Genomic DNA, 17674 nt, shown 5'->3' with positions numbered 1-17674 from the left:
GGAGTGAGAGAGAGGAGTGTTGTAGAGATGAGGAGATAGGCCGGAAGCTGGCGAGTAAACCGTGCTTATTTGAAAGTCCGGAGAGGAATGAAATGAAATAAATGAGTGGAGTGAGATAAAAGAAACTCTGAAACAGGCCTTATACAGAGAGATGGAGGAACCAAGAGAGCAATAAAAAGACCAGGAAAGCAAAGAGAACAGAGACACGACATACAAAGACGCTCTGTGTCTCAACCCACTGAAGCATATTACAGAGATCCACGTAAAAGACTAAACTTTAAACTGGTTTTGGAATATTAATGCCACAAATTAAAGTGAACAGTGGAACGTAGCACTATAAACTAATCTGACATCAAAAAAGGAAACTTCATATATTTACTTCATGTGATGCTCCTCCCTTGAAAAAGGATTTTGTTGGATGGGACATGATCAATTACTTTCCAAGAAGTAACGGTTTTCCACGAAGTTTCATGACATGAAACCACGCAGACACGGTTAAATGTATATGGAGGTTAAGAGTTCACTAGTGACCTGGGAAACAGCAGCTGATATGACACAAACAACATTGGAGGGGGGGCTGTCTGACAGACGAAGGTGGACCAATGTCATAGGTGTGTTTGGTTGTTCTGAACCTTTCAACCATTTTACGTGGCGTTTGCCACACGGCAGAGTAAAGCCGACACGGACATAAAGTCCTAGGCTCTGAATAGTCTCATGACAAGTGAGAAAAATCCATCAGCTGACAAACACCACATGATAACAGCTGCTCCAGACTGAGTCAGTCAGTGGACCTTGAGCTGAGACGATTCTGTCAATAGCTACAAACTAGTCTAGGGTGGGTTTGGTTCACAATTTTAGAAGGTTTATTATCACAACTTAATGTATTTAACTTAAAATAATTGCAAATTGGAAGCTTTAGAAGGTAATAGCACAGTGCTAATGTTGAATTTTTGTCTAAGATTGTTGCTGTTCAGCTGCCATTGCTGCATTATCAGAAGTGTCCTTGAACGCAACTAAAATGTCTCTATTAGTTTGAGTTATGTTATTAAGTATTAATGCGTTCTGAGACTCTGCTGTTTCAATTTGACAGTGAATAGAAATTAATTACAATCACTGTCAGTCAAGTAGAAAATATGTTTAAAATGTTCATCGTTATGCAAAGTTTATATTGTCTGTAATCAATAGGCTAAAACAACAACACAACTGATAATGTTACCTCCTTAGGAGTTGCAGCCTCGTGTCACGACTTCCACACAACAGTGACTGTTGTCACATTACAATTGACCCAATATTACTGGAATACTCTCTATGTGCTAAGTCGTGGGAGACCATTAAGTAGTTATTTCTGTATTATTACGTATCTGAACAACATTCAGTGTTCTGGGGGCTTTTAGAGACATCCTCCAGCCAAACATCTGAATACATTCAATTACTCGTCTCTTTCCACCGAGGCAGCAGAACACTGTGAAGTGTTGTCGCCTCCCTCTTTGATGCACTTTTGGTCACGTCTCTGCAGACATATTGGAGTCATTGTGAGATATAACAATATAAAGCAGCATTAATTGCAAGGTGCTTTATGTCCCGAATGAAGTGTCTGTGGAATTAGAAGGCAATGTTTTGACTCACACCTCGATGTGCTGTGTTTTTCCCCCTTCTTCCCTCCGTTTCTTTTTGTACGAGACCCAGTTATTATCTTTTACTGTTGTTTTCCGAACTTTACAAGGGGCCTCTCAGGCTCTTTGATGGGGTGAAAAGGGGGTGCAGGGGACTTCACAGACAAAAAAAATCTCAAGGGAGACACAGAATAAGTTTAAATAGAAGAATAAATGGGCTTATTATACAGTTGCCAAATGAAAATATTAAAGTGGAAGATGATTAGTTAAAAAAAGCAACGCTGGGTAAAGAAGAGAGCTGCCAGATAGAGGACAGATAGACTGTCAGAAGTGCTTGAATCGAGAGGCATAATCTTTCAAATTCAAATCTCTAGATATATGATCTGAGAAGGTTTCAGAGTAACTTGAGGCGTGTATTCATCCGGCACCACTGGAAGTTTCTTATATAAAATGGATTAGAAACAAATGTTTGCACTCATGTGGATATAATCAAGTCCGGGGCTCTGTGGCTGGCCTTTCAGCTGTGCTGCGCTTGGGAGATAAAAAAAAAAAAGCAAACTCAAAGTCACTCGTCTCTCTTGTTTCCAGGAACTGGCCGCAAGGACTGAATGTCTCTGGGTGAGCTCAGTGCACAGCGCTGAGAGAGACGGAGAGAGGCGGGTGGGGGTGAAAGCATAGGAAGGACGTTTCTTCTTCTTCCCTCTCTCTTTTTTTGGTTGCTGGCAATAACCGTCAGCAACCCGATCTGCTTTCAATTACCGGTGGAGCATGATGTTAGCCCTCTTCCTGTCCGTTATGTCTTGCACATGCAAGCTCCAAAACATCCTGGAGTCTCACCACTGTCCTCTCATCCCTCCTTCCCCTCTCTCGCTCTCTTTCCCCTTTTCACCCCCTGTCCACTAAGAGCAAAGATGATTCATCTTCATTGCAGTGGAGGGTAAAATGGCCACGGGGTCATTCCCACTCTTCTTGAGCTTGACCCCATCTTTTAAGTGCTGCCGATTCCAGATTCAAGTTTAGGACTTTTATTAATGTGTAGAAAATAAAACTGCTGCTTACGACCTTCTAGTTGTTCTTGTCCCAGTAAGTGGTGATGTTGTTATGGCTACAGCTGTAAATTAAGACAGACTGAGTGATATAAACCAGTTTGCTTTGTCCTTGGGCCACGATATGGTTGAATGCAGGCAAGACGCAACTAATTATGATTACAAACATAACATCCAATACACACTGTGTCATTAATGGTGAGGCCATAAACTAGAAACATATGAACACAGGTTCTCTGCAATCCATGTTCTATATGACATGTAGCAGGTAAGTCTGTGTCTTGTTTGAGTCCAGGGGGAAAAATGAAATTCAAAACTGTTTGTGGCTCCAACTCAGTTTCTTTAGACTTAAGATTGTTTAAGTGTCTCTTATTGTGATATTCTTTGTACTGGTTTTTTTCCTGGAAAGATGCTAATAATCTTTTCTCATTTGTTTGTTTCCATCTTTTGAACAAGAACAACGACTCTCAACAATAAACTAGAGCTAAATCTTTTCTATCTTCGCTCTCTCACCACTCAAACTGCAAACATCCCTTCATTCAAAATGAATAGCCCGTTTCCAACCACATGAACTTTTCCAGGAGACTAGGAACCAGTTCAACCTTACCTGCATATTGACCAGACAAACCACGGCTAAATGTAGTTACTGTGCCGTAGTTCCTGGTGCAAATGCAAAACCTGTGACTGCTACAACATCTGCACAGCTTAATTCATGCAGTCAGACACGTCCATTAATTGGAAAGTCAATATTAGTTTGAGGTCAATATTTGGGCAGTTCAAGTCTTCTTGTACTTTCACTGAGTTTCAAAATAAATTTTCAGTGTGAGTTTTTAACGAGTCTAAAAAGAAAAAAGAACAGAAAGCATGTGTGGATGAAAGAAAGAGGGGAACTAGCAACTGAGTTTACAGCACCTTGGGGACATCAATAGCAACCTCCCTCATGGCACTGGGCTTAACTACAGACATGGCCCACTGGAGGTCCTGCAGAGTGACTGTCACTGCCCCCATCAGCTGCTGGTCGGAGGGTTGCTGTGAAGCTCCCAGAGCTCGCCTCAGTGCACTCAAACCTGCAGAGAGCAGATTTACAAATGGTTAATTCTGAACGTCTGTCAACAATGTTGTGATGTAAAAAGAACAACAAATGCAGATGAGGTGTCAGTTTAACCAAAAAGAAAGAAGACATTAGAGACGATGAACCATGAGGCATCCAAAAGAGCAGAAAACTTTTCTGTGTTTGTTTAAAGAAGGAACGTTTGTGTCGTTGTGGCTTGAGGGTTTTTATTTCAAACGCATAAGAATCCAGTCCTTTATACTGAAAACATTCAGGCTTGTACACGCTCTGACGGTCCACACCTAGCAAATGCAAATCTCAAAATGAACACTAATTCCCCTTTTGAAGGCAAAAATGATCGGGCTTGTATTATTGGGCAGGAAAGAGAGTAGGCCGAGGGGAAGGGAAGTGTAATTGAAGTGCTTAAGAGCTGAATACCCTCAGCTCCAGGTACTCCAGCATCTGAACGGCAAAACAAACAGCGGTGTGTTAATATCAAGAATGCTTTGTGTTGTATTGGAAAAGATTTCAAGACAAAATGAGGGGATGGAGACAAACAGTTCTGCAATTTGCTGAGGTGATGAGTGAATACACACACACAAGGCATTCCTATAAAGCAGGCACCAACATTTTATTTATTCAGATCATCAAGGCCATCGAGAAAACCAAATATGGATTTTTATAAACTGCCAGTTCTCCAATGTAAAACTCTTCAGTTTTGGATGAATTCAGCGACTATGGCTCCGTGTTTAGTTTTCACTTACATTCCAGCTGTTCTGTGGTTAAGTGCCTTGCTCAAAGGAAGTTATCGTGTGTAAGCAAGGCTGTGGGAACTTCCTGTCATTGGACTTCTATTTCAATAACCACTTAAGCTGTTAACTCTGTCAGGCAGGGGAATGAAGATTGATTAAAGGCCGTTCTAGGGCCTGTTCTCTGTGACAGTGAAGAGGATATTCCTTCACATCTGTGCTTTATTTTAGAAAACAGATAGATCTGATCACAACAGAAGTCCCAGTCAAGTGAACACAGCTCTAATTTCCTCCGATTTACATAACTAAATAACAAGGTTCACAGGTAGGTCTGGCTGCAACAGTGCATGGAATCATTACTAAAAATAAAGACAAATAAGCACGATGCATGTGCACGTCAGCTTGCACCAAGATGTGCAGTTCTAACCCCTACAGGTGGAAAGTCAGAACTTATCTGTATGAATTACACGCTAAATGTGGGCAATGATTAGCAGTTACAAAACTAGCCCACAACCACGTTTCCAACCTCAGCGTTCAGTAACAGTATATTAGACACAGCCGAGTCCCGACGCACATGTGCGCACACATCACACAGTCGAGCACACAGAAACTCTTGGCTTCCTCTTCTGAGCTAAAGGGGAGGATCTGGGCAGGAGATGGGGTGAAGAGTGCTGGAGGGGAACGGACGTGGTCCAGGGCTGGGGGCCAGGGAGCAGACAAGAAGGGATTTATGATCAGACAAGACTGCATCCTGTTTATATTTTCCAGGACCCATTCGACGAGGCGAGGGACGGACCGAGAGGAAGAGAAGAGAAGAAGAGGAGGAGAAACACAATCAATGCAAGCAGGTTTATCTTCCATGAGCACACCACAGGGAGGTCAATGTGTTCCCCAGTGCTGGCTCCCTGGAGTATGATGTCTTTTAGTCGATCTTTCACACTCTATCCCCGTCCACCCACCCTCCTTCTTGCTCTCGATCTCGGAGGCCTAAACATCCCATCATTCCACCTGGCTGCTGCTTCACTTCTTCATCTGCATTAACGCTTCAGACCAGGGCTACTCAGACTGCACAAAAACATCTGGTTAGAGTGGAAGGGACAAGGCAAGACAGGACAGGATGTGGAAGGAAGCTGGGGCAAGGAGGGGATGAGGAGCACCAGCCACAACACCACATGCACTAACCCCAAACCATCAGCTGCCTGCCCTGTGAAGGTGGAGGGCCTCAGCCTCCTTCACTGTTATTTACTGCTATTTATACTGAGCCTTCTAAACAAAAGCAACCTAACGAGAAAAACAGAAATTAAACCAAACTCAGCAAAGAAGAAGGAAAATTGTGCAGAATGCAAAAACACTGTACCAAATGTTTGAGCTTATTTTAGTGAAGTAGTTATCTGTTTTTAAATTTTAACATTTAAACTAAACAAATAAAAACAATTTTTTTAACTAAATATGAAAGAAGGTTTTATGTGAATAAAACATCTATTCTATTAAGATAAATGAGACAGATGATAAAAAAGTTTTTGGTATTTTCCCATATCAAATCCGGAGCATACATTCTTGCATACTCTCCATTAGTGTAAAGGTTTTGTTTCTAGATATGAATCATAAATCCAGCACCTCAAGTCTGATTTTCCTGCAGCAGGGCCCGACTGACAGCTCAGGTTTAAAGGGTCAATAGTACAGTATGGATGCATACAAGCCTCGGGGACAGAACACAGCTGACAAATGTTTAATAAATGTTTCACTAAGAATCATATGAAACTGTCTGGAGTGGATCTAGCATTTTGCCAGCAGTAATGAAAAGCCTTTCAGAGAACCCCTGACCATAGGGGAAATGGGGTCTATCAGCCGCAGAGCTCGGAGTACAGCCTGGACGCCCGGAGGGCAGCGGAAACTTACTTCAACAATGTGACTTGAACGTTTTGCTTTAGGGATTCTCTCTCTCCTGACTGCTTTTGGCTGACTCCAAGCACACATTTGGTTTAGTTATGAAAACATCCGATGGGAAGGGAAGAGAAAAAAAAAAGAGGCAACACAACACAATTTAATCGGAACCTTATGTGGACTCATTTTCCTCTCTTTTCTTTCTTGCTCTCGTCTTTTCCAAAATGCTTCAAATTCACCAGAAATCTAGTGGGAATTCAGAGAATAAGGGGCCCTGTATATGTACAAGAATGCACATTTGCAAAACATCACTGCAGGGCCCGAACGACATATAGAAGAAAGAGAGGAAGGAGAGTTGAAGCTGGCCAGGGAGAACACAGGAGAACAGGTATGTGTAGTTTGCAGCACGGATGGTCTTAATTATGAAGACTCCTCTCCAAATGAAGCAGTTTTTCTACCTAAAAATCAACAACATTAAACTAACTGTGATGACACCAAACTCTGAGTATCTGCTGTAGTAACTACAGAGCCACTGACATTTATAAGTATCCTTCAGCTATACACTCATAATGACACCAGTAGGAACACTGGCACAGCACTGGAATCCAATAATAACAGCCTTGTAACAAAGACTAAAAATTCCCCAGGCAGGAAAAGGACAAGAGCAAATCCCGGCAGTTTTCAAAGGATTTGTATTTGGGTGCTCCAACTGTCAAAAACACCCACCTGAGCCAACTGCACAGTAGCCAACAGCTTCTAATACATGTATAGACAGGTGACAAATGAAAGGAAATCCCCTGAATGCTTGACCCTGAGCTGAGGGGATCCAGCAGCTTGATTATACTGCGAGGGGCATTTTGATGGTTTGGGTCCATTTGACCCCTTAAAGAAAAGAGTCAGTAAATCACAGCTGCTCTGCATGATCACAGTTTTTCTACAATGACAACGATGAGCTACGGTCAGCAGTCGCTGGATCTGAACCCCTTCAAGAGACTTCCAGACAACTTAAAGTTATAATTATAAAGTATATTTTGTTGATTATGTGGTTATGTAAACAAATCAATCAATACATAACGAACGGTTTTACTCAAATGTCTACTATCAGTTGAGGAATAGTCCACACACACACACACACACACACACAACTCAGAAACTGAATAAATCTCAGTGCAACATTTGGATGCTTGTCAGTTTCAAACCGGAAACCTCAGAGCATCGTTGTCAGAAGCAGCAGATCATCACCCACCGAGTCCAGTCCATCTGCACCTCAGCACCGCATTTCAACAGGGAACAATCAGGACTGCGACTTGTGTTATTTTGGATAATGTAGTGCTGCACTGAACACCCACGAGGCTGAGCCACAGCTCTCCAGCGACGCTGTCCTCAGATGAATTGTGAAATGCTTTGGGCATTACACCATTACAAAACCGCAGGAACGTTTTCATTACTCGCCGGGGCTTCCGGAACACTCAGTGCACCTGTATTTACAATACCCGACATCTGTTCCCGGAGCTGAAACACCGCAATAATATGTCCTCTTAACGTGCACAAACACACAGAGATGACAAAGACAAATACACATGCTCACGACTCCAAACATGCAGACAACATGTGCAGGCACACGCACATGCAGCTGTCACCCAGTAAAGGTAAGTGCTGGGATTTAGGAGTACAAGGAACACATTTCCGTATTTTATAAACAGAGGCCTCAAATAAACGTCACATGCTAATCCGGCTGATATTTATGTGACCCGTCCTGAAATTCCTGAAGTGTCTTTAAAAGGAGAGACGACTTGGGAAAAGCACTTTATAAGGAAAGGCTCGTGCTGTAAACATCAGCAGGCATTTAGCACTGTTTGGCCCATTTAGTCTTCCACTGCAGAATTTATGTCAAACGCACAAAACATGGCTCATTTTTGCCACAGTTCTCCGTCCTCGTCTCCAGAGGAGTCACCTCTAGTCCTCATTTCCTGCATCTGTCGGCCAACTAGATCAATAGTTTGTGTTAAAAACGTTCAAGTACTGAGTGTTTACATTCGAGGGATTTTCACCAAGCACGTTAGCCAAATCACTTTGCACATTTACCAAGTAAATCATTTAGGCCGTCTCGTCTAAGTTGGAGAAGTGGATGCTAAATATCGAGCCTGATCTTTGCTGTCAAATCCAGGAAAACTGGGGCTCTCAGCTGACACAGTATAGAGTTGTGAGTTTATTATTGCACATAATCAATTTTACTTGTCCATTTTGTTCCAATGGGCTTCCCCTGTTTGGAGAGGCCTGTAAACAGTGAGTCCGGATGTGGCACAAACCAAACAAGAATGCGCACACACACACACAATTTGCACTGTTTAGACTATGGAAATGAGTCATCTGCTAGCACCAGGATCAGTTGAACAGCAACAGGATGACAGAGAGACGCCCAAAGTCTCTGAGGCTCTGCAAGACCACATGATAGCTGCCAATACCACACAAAACACCTAAAGGGATTCATTATGAAAAGCTGTTTTGTATCATCTGTGCAGATCTGGGAACGGGGTCAATGCAACATTTGGAGAAAAGAGATCAGAAGAAATCAGCGCCTGTGTGGTTAAACTGGAGGAAATCTTTTCAGGGATCCTGTGGAAAACCGTCCTGTAAATACAACACTCTCAGCTGGTTGTGTCTTTATTGTTTAAATCAGCACATCACCTAATTCGCCAATGTCTTTCATTTTCTATACTTGTATATACAGACTCGCAGCCAACTGTGGCTTTGTCTTCTGTGTAAAATCCGAACTCAGTTTGCTTATTACCCTCAAAAGGAAACAGCGTGTCCCTGTAAGTTAAGTCACAGATTAGGCCTCAGTGTTGACATGAGCTGTGAGCGTTAGATCAGTATAGTGTGACTCACACAGGCTGTTTCACTCATGTCGTCTTAGAGGCTTGAGAAGGTAAAATTATCTAGAGAAAGTCAAACAAGCATTTAACATACATATTTGAATAATACTATGTATAAAGTGCTTTATATAATAATAATGGCTGTCTGTGCTTTTTATATATTGTACTTCAGATACAGCTCGTCAACCTGTTCTTTGCACCTCCTTCATTACACTGAATTTCCACTATTTGGATCAACTGCGGTTCTGCAGCTGACAAGCAATAAAACTTCTACAATGGCTCCATCTGTAACAGCCTATCCAGTAACAGTGAGCACGCCGACACACACGTGACATCAAGTCCAGTCAGAGTGACTTGACAAGGAGCTACATCAGATACAACAGAAACACTGTCAGAAACAAACTCTTAGAAATAGCTCACGGTGCAGGCTGCACATTTTTCTACTGTGACTAACACAGTCCAGCAGATCCCCTGAATGCGTCCATTAATCTGTCAACCTGTGAGAGCGTATGATGAAAGCCACGTCCACTTCAGACACAGTGGCTGAGATGGAAGAAGTTCAGAGTGAGTGTCTGTAAAGTCTGATGAAGGCCGAGGTTCAACTGTTGTGACAGAGTTTACCTACTTTCCTCCTCAGCAATGCAACATGTGCCCACTAGAGGTTCTCCTGTAGGATTAAAACAGTTCAGGTTTAGACCGACCTTTTATTCTGCAACAATGAGCAGCGACATAACCTGCAGAGCACAGTTTGAATGTGTCTGACTTACACAGCTGGAATTCAACTGGTACCACTGCAAACAATCTTTTCTACAGCAATGACATCATCAATCACTTATGATATCAACTGTGATCATACTAATATGGATATCTTAAATTATATATACTCAAACAATACTACAATACTGTAATACAACAAAAAGAGAGGACAGTAGGTCACTAACCAATCAGCAGCAGAAGTAGTCAGTGCTTCATTGTTGTAACCCAGCTGTCGGCTCTGTCAACGGTGCATTTAAACAACTCAAAATCCTCAACACTCACAAAGTGCATCTTTGCATTTAACACATGTAGCAGAAAACAAGACATTGAACAGACCACGCTGCAATTTGGAGAGATTTACTGACCACCCAGCAACAAGCTTAGCCTCAGTGACTGCACACAGCTCCCCAGAAACACACTTACACAACGTCCAACTCGACTCTTGAATGTATATATGCAAACTTGTGTCTGTGGTGTCCCACATCAGATCCATGCAACGACACGCAAATCTTAAGAAGAACAACATTAGAATCTCCTAGACTCACATTTCTAATCTTTTGCTTTATTGGATCTTTATTATTCTAATTTGATTCATTTCTACCATCTCTATTATTGTGTTCTTACATTATTTTTTTATGTATGCATGTTGCAAAACATTGCATTACGACATTAAAGCATCTTGAATCTTATTCAGCAACTCAACCATATCCTGGATCACTGAACACAGGTTGAACTGATATCAACCCTCCATCAAACCCTCAGTAAGACAGACAGGCCAGCCCTCACATGTTAATACAGCATGACTGGGATCACTAACTAGATCCAACACTGACCAAAGTCCACTAAAGTCAATTTTTTACAATATTTAATGCAGATTCCACCTTTACTTTGGATCTGACTTGAGTTCTCAGCCGTCACAAACTGTTGCTTCATAATACATTCAATGGAAAAAGTAGGTAAGTAACCTGTGTACTATAATATCCTACATTTTCTTGTGTACAACCATCAGGTAAACATGCTGGAGCCTTCTTAATACAAGATACATCCTTGTGTTTTCCCTCCAGGTTTAAATATCCTTTCTTTCTTTAAAGGATTACACCATTCAACCTGAATTCCTTCAGTCAGTGCACATCATGTAGAGCATGGATTTTCTTAATAATTAGTGTGTTCACTGGAGGCTTAAAGGGATTTGAGGTGGCCTTGATGAAACAGACTTTAATAGATGTGGTATGAGTGTGTTCTTGCATTACATTACACATGAAACTGCCCAATCTGTGATCAACTGTATTTAAGTGCTGATTATATAACACATCTGTCGTCAAGAAGTTCTTTCTGGGGTTCAGGACAATTCTGGAGTGGACAAACAAAAACTTCCCTAATGACATCAAGATTTCCATCCATTCTTCTTCTGCACACACAAACACGCTCACAGAGGGAAAATGGTGCACCCACAGAAAACAGCTACACGGCCTCGTCGTCTGCTGTTTTCTCCGAAGCTGAAGAACGGATCCAGTCTCATTCACTGATCTGAACAGGAAGGATGAAAACTCACCACAAAGTGCTTTGTTGTGCATGGATCTAAAATTCAGCAGAGGACATAAGTGTGTAAGTGTGCATGCTTTTCTGCAGCTGTGCAAGGTGGGGGATCTTGTGCGTGACCCTAGCGTGTCGCAGCCTACGCTACATCGTCCAGTCCATTTTTATTTTTCAGGAAGCGCTGGGTCGGGTTGTACATTCCCACATTGTTACCTGAGCAGCAGAAGGAAACAACTGCAGTTCCTACTTGATGTGTTTCTGTGCCTCTTCGGCACAGTTCCTTTCAATGCAAGCAGAGAAGGAAAAAACAGATCAACTTGTGGGTACATGCGCGTGTACTGTGTGTCTCTCTGTGTCTGTGTGTGTGTGTGTGTGTGTCAAAGCACCGAGTGGTGGTGCGGGGTCTTGGTGAGGGTGGATTCTTACCCATAAATCAGACTCCATACAAACAAACTTAGCAGAAACTCCTGTTTGCAACTTTTTATCTTTGCTTCACACCTTTAATCACTAAGGGACCAACTGTCTATATGTGTTTGTAGCATCTTATTACAGTATCTTCAGCCTTTGCATCCCATAACTTACATTTGTGGTTCACTCTCAGTGCTCTCATTACCAATAAGCTATAAAAACCTTCCTGTATGGTATCTGTCCAAGCACAAACTGAAAAAGTTACTGGTCTCAATTCATGTTGTAAAAATAAAACATGTTAAAAATATGACTGAAGACTATTTGGAAAGTGAATCGCTCTCCTCCGTATGTCTCACCTCAGGGATTTTATTTGCACTTTACTTCAAGGCTTAAGAAGCAAACAGGAAGAAAGAAAGACAGAATGAAGCACGAATGTTTGTGTAGTGATTCTGGTTTCGAGATTTTTGGGGGGAGGCAAACGGGGTTGAGGTGGTTGTTGTCTCACTCCGGGGCACGAGGAGGTTTCTCAGAAAACACTGCCAGTCACGTCTGGCCCTCTGCGAACAGTAAATCGCGCTCCTCGCCAGAGTTGCTTCCACACAGCAGCCCTAGCTCCCTCCTCAACTGGAAATGCAATAGACCACATACCCCAGGCGCTGGGACCACCCAGGAGGCGTATGGGGTCTCACACACACACACACACACACACAGAAAAACAAATGTGCATGTGCTCATACAAACACATCCATACAATGAAGCAGATGCAGAAAAACACATGCATAAGCCAATATGTTTGTCCTCAGGATGTGAGGTGGATTGGTTTGTGGCATTAGGGGTGAGGGGGCAGAGGAATTTCACAACAAGTGGTGGTTTCAGTGGTTTCTCTCAGTGGGATCCGAACACCACAGAAACTCCCAACTTCCTCTTTGGCAAATATCAAAGGATGGCTCTGACCCTCAGTGTTCAAAGAGGCTGCTGGCATGTCAGAGAGTCCATGAAAACATCTCACAAAATTGGTGAAATCTAATTTAGGAAGGAATAAGGCAGTAGAAGTTGTGGTTTGGTCAAAGCAGCAGAGCAGGAGTGGAGTCAACACAAGAGGGAAAATAATATGAAACCTAAAATGCTGAGGCTCAATTAAAAGCTGTTATTTGTATGTCATTTGTTTGTTGGTGGAATGCCTTCGCCCATGAGGCAAACCAAAGTACTAAAAGATGGTGAGTGAACATTTTTCGGCTGGCTGCCATGTGCAACTTTGTTTTGGTTTCCCAAATGATGTTGGTTTCGGGAAGTGCAAAGAGGCAAGTGATGCAAAGCAAAGATGTTTCATAACTGCTACGAGTAGCTGTGGATCTGCTCGTTGGTTTTCAGGCATTTTTATGATACAGACTTAACTTAACAACTTAATTGCAATCTATAGCGACACGTCCTTCTGAGCGACAGGAATCTAAGAAGATTCTATAATAATCAAAAATGTTTTGATTTGAAACTGAGAAGAGAAGAGAAGGAAAGTATGTAAACACTGCGCTTCACGTTCAGGCTCCTTCAACTAGGACGTATGTTTAATAATGTCACTTTACCTTCCTTTGTGACAGTATCAAAGCGTTTACTTGCCTGCTTCTTTGCAAACAGCTGCGAGGTCTGCTCCAACATATCCGTGAGCGGCGTCTGCCAGCTGCAGCAGCTCCTCCGTGGTGGCACTGCACTTTACCGACCTCATCTGCTTCTGCAAAATATCTGCACGCTCTGCTGCGCCAGGAACACCCACCTGTGAAAATTCAATTAACAGAACGATAAAGTACTCACATAATTTACTGTGGTGGAACATTTTAAAGAACCAGAGTAGTAGGTACTTCACAGCTCATGACATTTTTTTCAGTAATGGTCAATGAAAGAAATACATTTAAATATGAACATTTTAAACACTCAGTCAACACTTTTTACCAAATCACACTGATCAAGGTGAATAAAAACATAAGTGGATGTAAGAAAGGAAACCTGTGAAAACATGGGACAGTACCCACCTCCAGCTCTTTGTCAAAGCGTCCTGGCCGACGCAAAGCAGGATCGAGGGCATGGGGCCGGTTTGTGGCCCCCAGAACCAACAGCTGACCTGAGTGACCCTCCTGGAAACACAACACAGACACTAGATGAACCCTGAAACACATTTCAGGCTTAAATCCGTTTTGCCTGTTACTGTGCTCACTTTTCTAATTCTACATGTACACACTGTCCAGCGTCTACGGCACTCGATACGAGTAACGACTTTATGACTTTACGTTACTAGTATTCTCTCGTCATCGTGGTCATTTTTCTGTGTGTTGTCTGTGTACTTGTTGAGCTGTTTTCCCTCTCGGCGCTGTGCTAACTGAGATTATAAACAACTAATGTTGTGCAAACTGTTGCTTTTGAGTCATCCATTTCTAATTTCCAGGCACTTGGTATGCTAATTTCCAGCCTCGTGTACACAGTGACTTCATGACCACACATTTGTGATTCCATCCCACTGGTTTTCAGTGATTCATATGTGAAACCTCAGAGAATTCTTGACCATGTTTGATGCTAAACTTGAACTAATTTGTGTTTCCTTGGGTGGTCTGCCTGCAAGATGAGAAATATTTCCTTTCCACCTTTTGATAGCACGGGGACAATTGAAACAGATTAATTACAGTGTAAGCTATAATGCTGACGAGCACTAAGTGTTTTCTCCACATTCCACAAACCAATCTGCCAAAGACCTTGGAACCCCTGGTCTGGAAAAGACACTGGTGGAAGGCAGGGAGTTGGTTTATCTGTGGAACATCCCAGATCCAAACTGGGGACATGGAGTAGTACTTTGCTGATAAAGTTATAGTAAATTGGCAGGCCATGGCCACATTAGGTGATTTCTTTCCCAGGCTCCTATTCGCTGTGTGTGGGGGCAGTCTTCTTTTTTCTCATCAGACTCTCAAACAGTGTGCAGTGGACAAATGACACCCCTGAGATACAACTCACAGTGTCTGAAGGGTGTCCAGCATGCAGAGATGGTTTTTGCATGACAATCTGCATTCTCACTGAGGACATATCCTGACAGAGCCACGCTGTGATGCACAAAGTCACACTCAGAGGTCAAAAGTCTGCATTAACCAAACTGATGTTAGTTGATGAAATAAAGACGAGACAAGCAGCTGCTGTGAGGACAGATCGTGTTGTAAAAAACAAACCTCTGTGAGATAGAATACACTAATTAGAAGAGTAGAGACACTTACTGAACCAATCCCGTCCATCAGAGTCAGGAGAGAAGCAACCACTCGTTTCTCCACCTCATTCTGAGCACCATCTCGTTTTGGGCACAAAGCATCGAGTTCATCAATGAAGATTATTGCAGGTTGCCTAACAAACAGAGTTCAACACCATCGTTAAGCACATAAATATTTGTCTTGTCCTGCTAATGTGATGGTTTCATGTGCACTGCGAAGGTTTTTTAATTCACAAAAACAATTTAACCAAACAACTCATCATCATCTACATATAAAAAACCTAAATAAACACATTAAAAGATATTGAGGCAGAGTTTACCTCTGAGAGGCTTCAGTGAATATCTGTCTCAACCGTGCTTCTGTTTCTCCGTAGAATCTGCAGAAATGTAAACAGACTAATTTAAAAACTACTATTTCATCTTTGGTTTCCGATAACATGCTGTATGATGGTGAGAACTGTTAAACTGTCAAAGTAGAATTCATTCACATGTTATATTATAATGGGGAAAACTGTGCTGTGAGGTTTTTGACAGATGTCGTCATACTTGCTCATGATCTCTGGGCCATTGATCACTATCATGTGAGCCCCGACCTCACTGGCAATGGCTCGTCCAATCATAGTCTTCCCCGTGCCTGGGGGACCATACAGAAGCACTCCTCGGGGAGGTGGGATCCCTGCGCAGAAAACTACTTGTAACAACTGAAGAACAAATAATATTCAAACTGATTCTTTACAGACGTTTTTGAGTTTTCGTATTTTTTCACCATAGTTGGAGAACAGCTCTGGGTGTTTCAGAGGAAGCTCGATGGTCTCTCTGATGACATCCAACTGGCTGCTGAGCCCACCAATCATGCTGTATGTGACCTTTGAACTTTTAGCTTCTGACTCTGGATCCTCCTGCTCCGCTCTGTCTCTGAAACTGACTTTAGTGGAGCAGGAGAGGCAGTAGAAGGTGTCAGTACTCAGTACGCCACCAGGTGGAGCTGTGAGCTCTTTCCCCGCCTGCTCTGAGCTGAGCATGCTCTCCTGACTGACAGGATCCTCCACTGACCCCACAGGAGGATTCTGGGTGATGTAGGAAGGGCTGCATGGAGCTGGGGTAGAGGAGAGAGAGGGGAGCTGGATTGGCCGGCGTGGGGTGCTTACTGCAGGACCTGGCTCTCCAGGGGTGCCTGGTGACTCCTCAGCATTGGCGTCATCCACAGTGAGTAAGCTGAGCTGCAGGGAGAGGTCAGTTGATGTGGAGTCCAGCACGGAGTTCATCACAGAGGACTCCTCTGTGTCAGGACCCAGTCCTGGGGGAGGAGCTGGTCTCTCAAGGGTGATGCCATCCTCCCCTCTCACGCTCTCGACCCTGAGACTGCACGATCGGCCAAAGTAGTTCAGCGAGAGGACGTTTCCTGGCAGAACGATGTTCCCGACTGACACAAGGCAAACAAGGAGTGATTAAAATTAAATAATAAGAATTCAAAAAAACTGCAGATGGAGGAAGCAGGTCGGGTCAGTAACAAAGGAGTAAATGAAGAATAATCCAAAATGAAATTATTTGTATCTTTTGTGCACAGTGGAGTAAAGTAAACAAGTATTTGCTGCAAGAAAACAGTATAATGTAAAATTAAGCAGCAACATAGAGACATACTGTCAGTGACTTACCCAAAGATCTCAGGAAGAAGTTCTTGAACTCGTCTGTCTGAAGCGTGTTGTCTTTTGACCTGAATTCAAGTCAAGTGCGTGTTGAGTAAACTTTAAATACATTGTTATGTTTTAATCAATTTATAACATCATAATAACATAAAGGAATCTATACATCCAGGAGAGTCCCTCAAAAATATGAACAAATATCTCTTTACACCATTCAATCATCTACAATAGGAATGATATGATAATTATTTTTAATTAATTAACTTGAATTAAATGTAGATGATATCCAGTATACTGACTACTGACAATTATACTGTAGTTCCCAAAGAGAACCAGCAGGTGGCAGCATTTATTTGAAAACAACATAAAGATGAACTAATACCACAGAGCCAGTCTGTAAACAGGTCTTTGGTTTGTTTTGTTTTGTTTTAGAACTAAATGTTTTCATATGTATTAGAATGATTTTGTAGGAAATAATGAATTTATCTTGTTATAATAAGAAAAGTTTGACGTTACAAAGTTTGTTACTAAAACAGAAAGTGCATCCAGCAATAATGAAAAAATACTGTGGGTTACTATAAAGTGTTATCTCTTATCTGTGATAAAGAGAAGCGAATTATCCTCACCTGTTAAATAAAACCACCTCTTCAGCCTGAAGCACAGGGCCGGTTACAGATTGCAGCGTCACTTGATCGCCTGACTTCACTCTCAGGTTGTTTTGGGCACATTTCTGAAGACCAACTTTACCACCGGGAAAGGAGGCCACAGGCCACCCGAGACACACCTGACGGAGCCCAGAAGAAAACAGGTGTATGATGAGTAAACAGGTGTATGATGAGTGAATTAATTCAGATCGCAATCGTTATGTTAGTTA

At 42.4% G+C, this 17674-nt stretch overlaps 1 protein-coding gene across 1 annotated transcript in view; it reads right to left on the bottom strand.

Annotated features, from left to right (window-relative positions):
• The window catches only part of spata5 (spermatogenesis associated 5), an 87430-nt gene that overhangs the window by 68110 nt on the left and 1646 nt on the right, over positions 1-17674 (bottom strand). The window contains exons 3-11 of the mRNA XM_026356999.1: positions 17427-17584; positions 16813-16871; positions 15924-16580; positions 15704-15833; positions 15478-15534; positions 15168-15291; positions 13944-14045; positions 13534-13687; positions 3572-3726 (exon numbers count right to left, since the gene is read on the bottom strand). Coding sequence (XP_026212784.1) covers positions 3572-3726; positions 13534-13687; positions 13944-14045; positions 15168-15291; positions 15478-15534; positions 15704-15833; positions 15924-16580; positions 16813-16871; positions 17427-17584 — 1596 coding nt within the window. The remainder of the gene's footprint in view (positions 1-3571; positions 3727-13533; positions 13688-13943; positions 14046-15167; positions 15292-15477; positions 15535-15703; positions 15834-15923; positions 16581-16812; positions 16872-17426; positions 17585-17674) is intronic.

Source organism: Anabas testudineus, chromosome 10, assembly GCF_900324465.2.
Source record: "Anabas testudineus chromosome 10, fAnaTes1.2, whole genome shotgun sequence".
NCBI lineage: Eukaryota > Metazoa > Chordata > Actinopteri > Anabantiformes > Anabantidae > Anabas > Anabas testudineus.
Note: the sequence above shows the minus strand (reverse complement) of the source record. Positions and strands in the feature narration are given on the sequence as shown.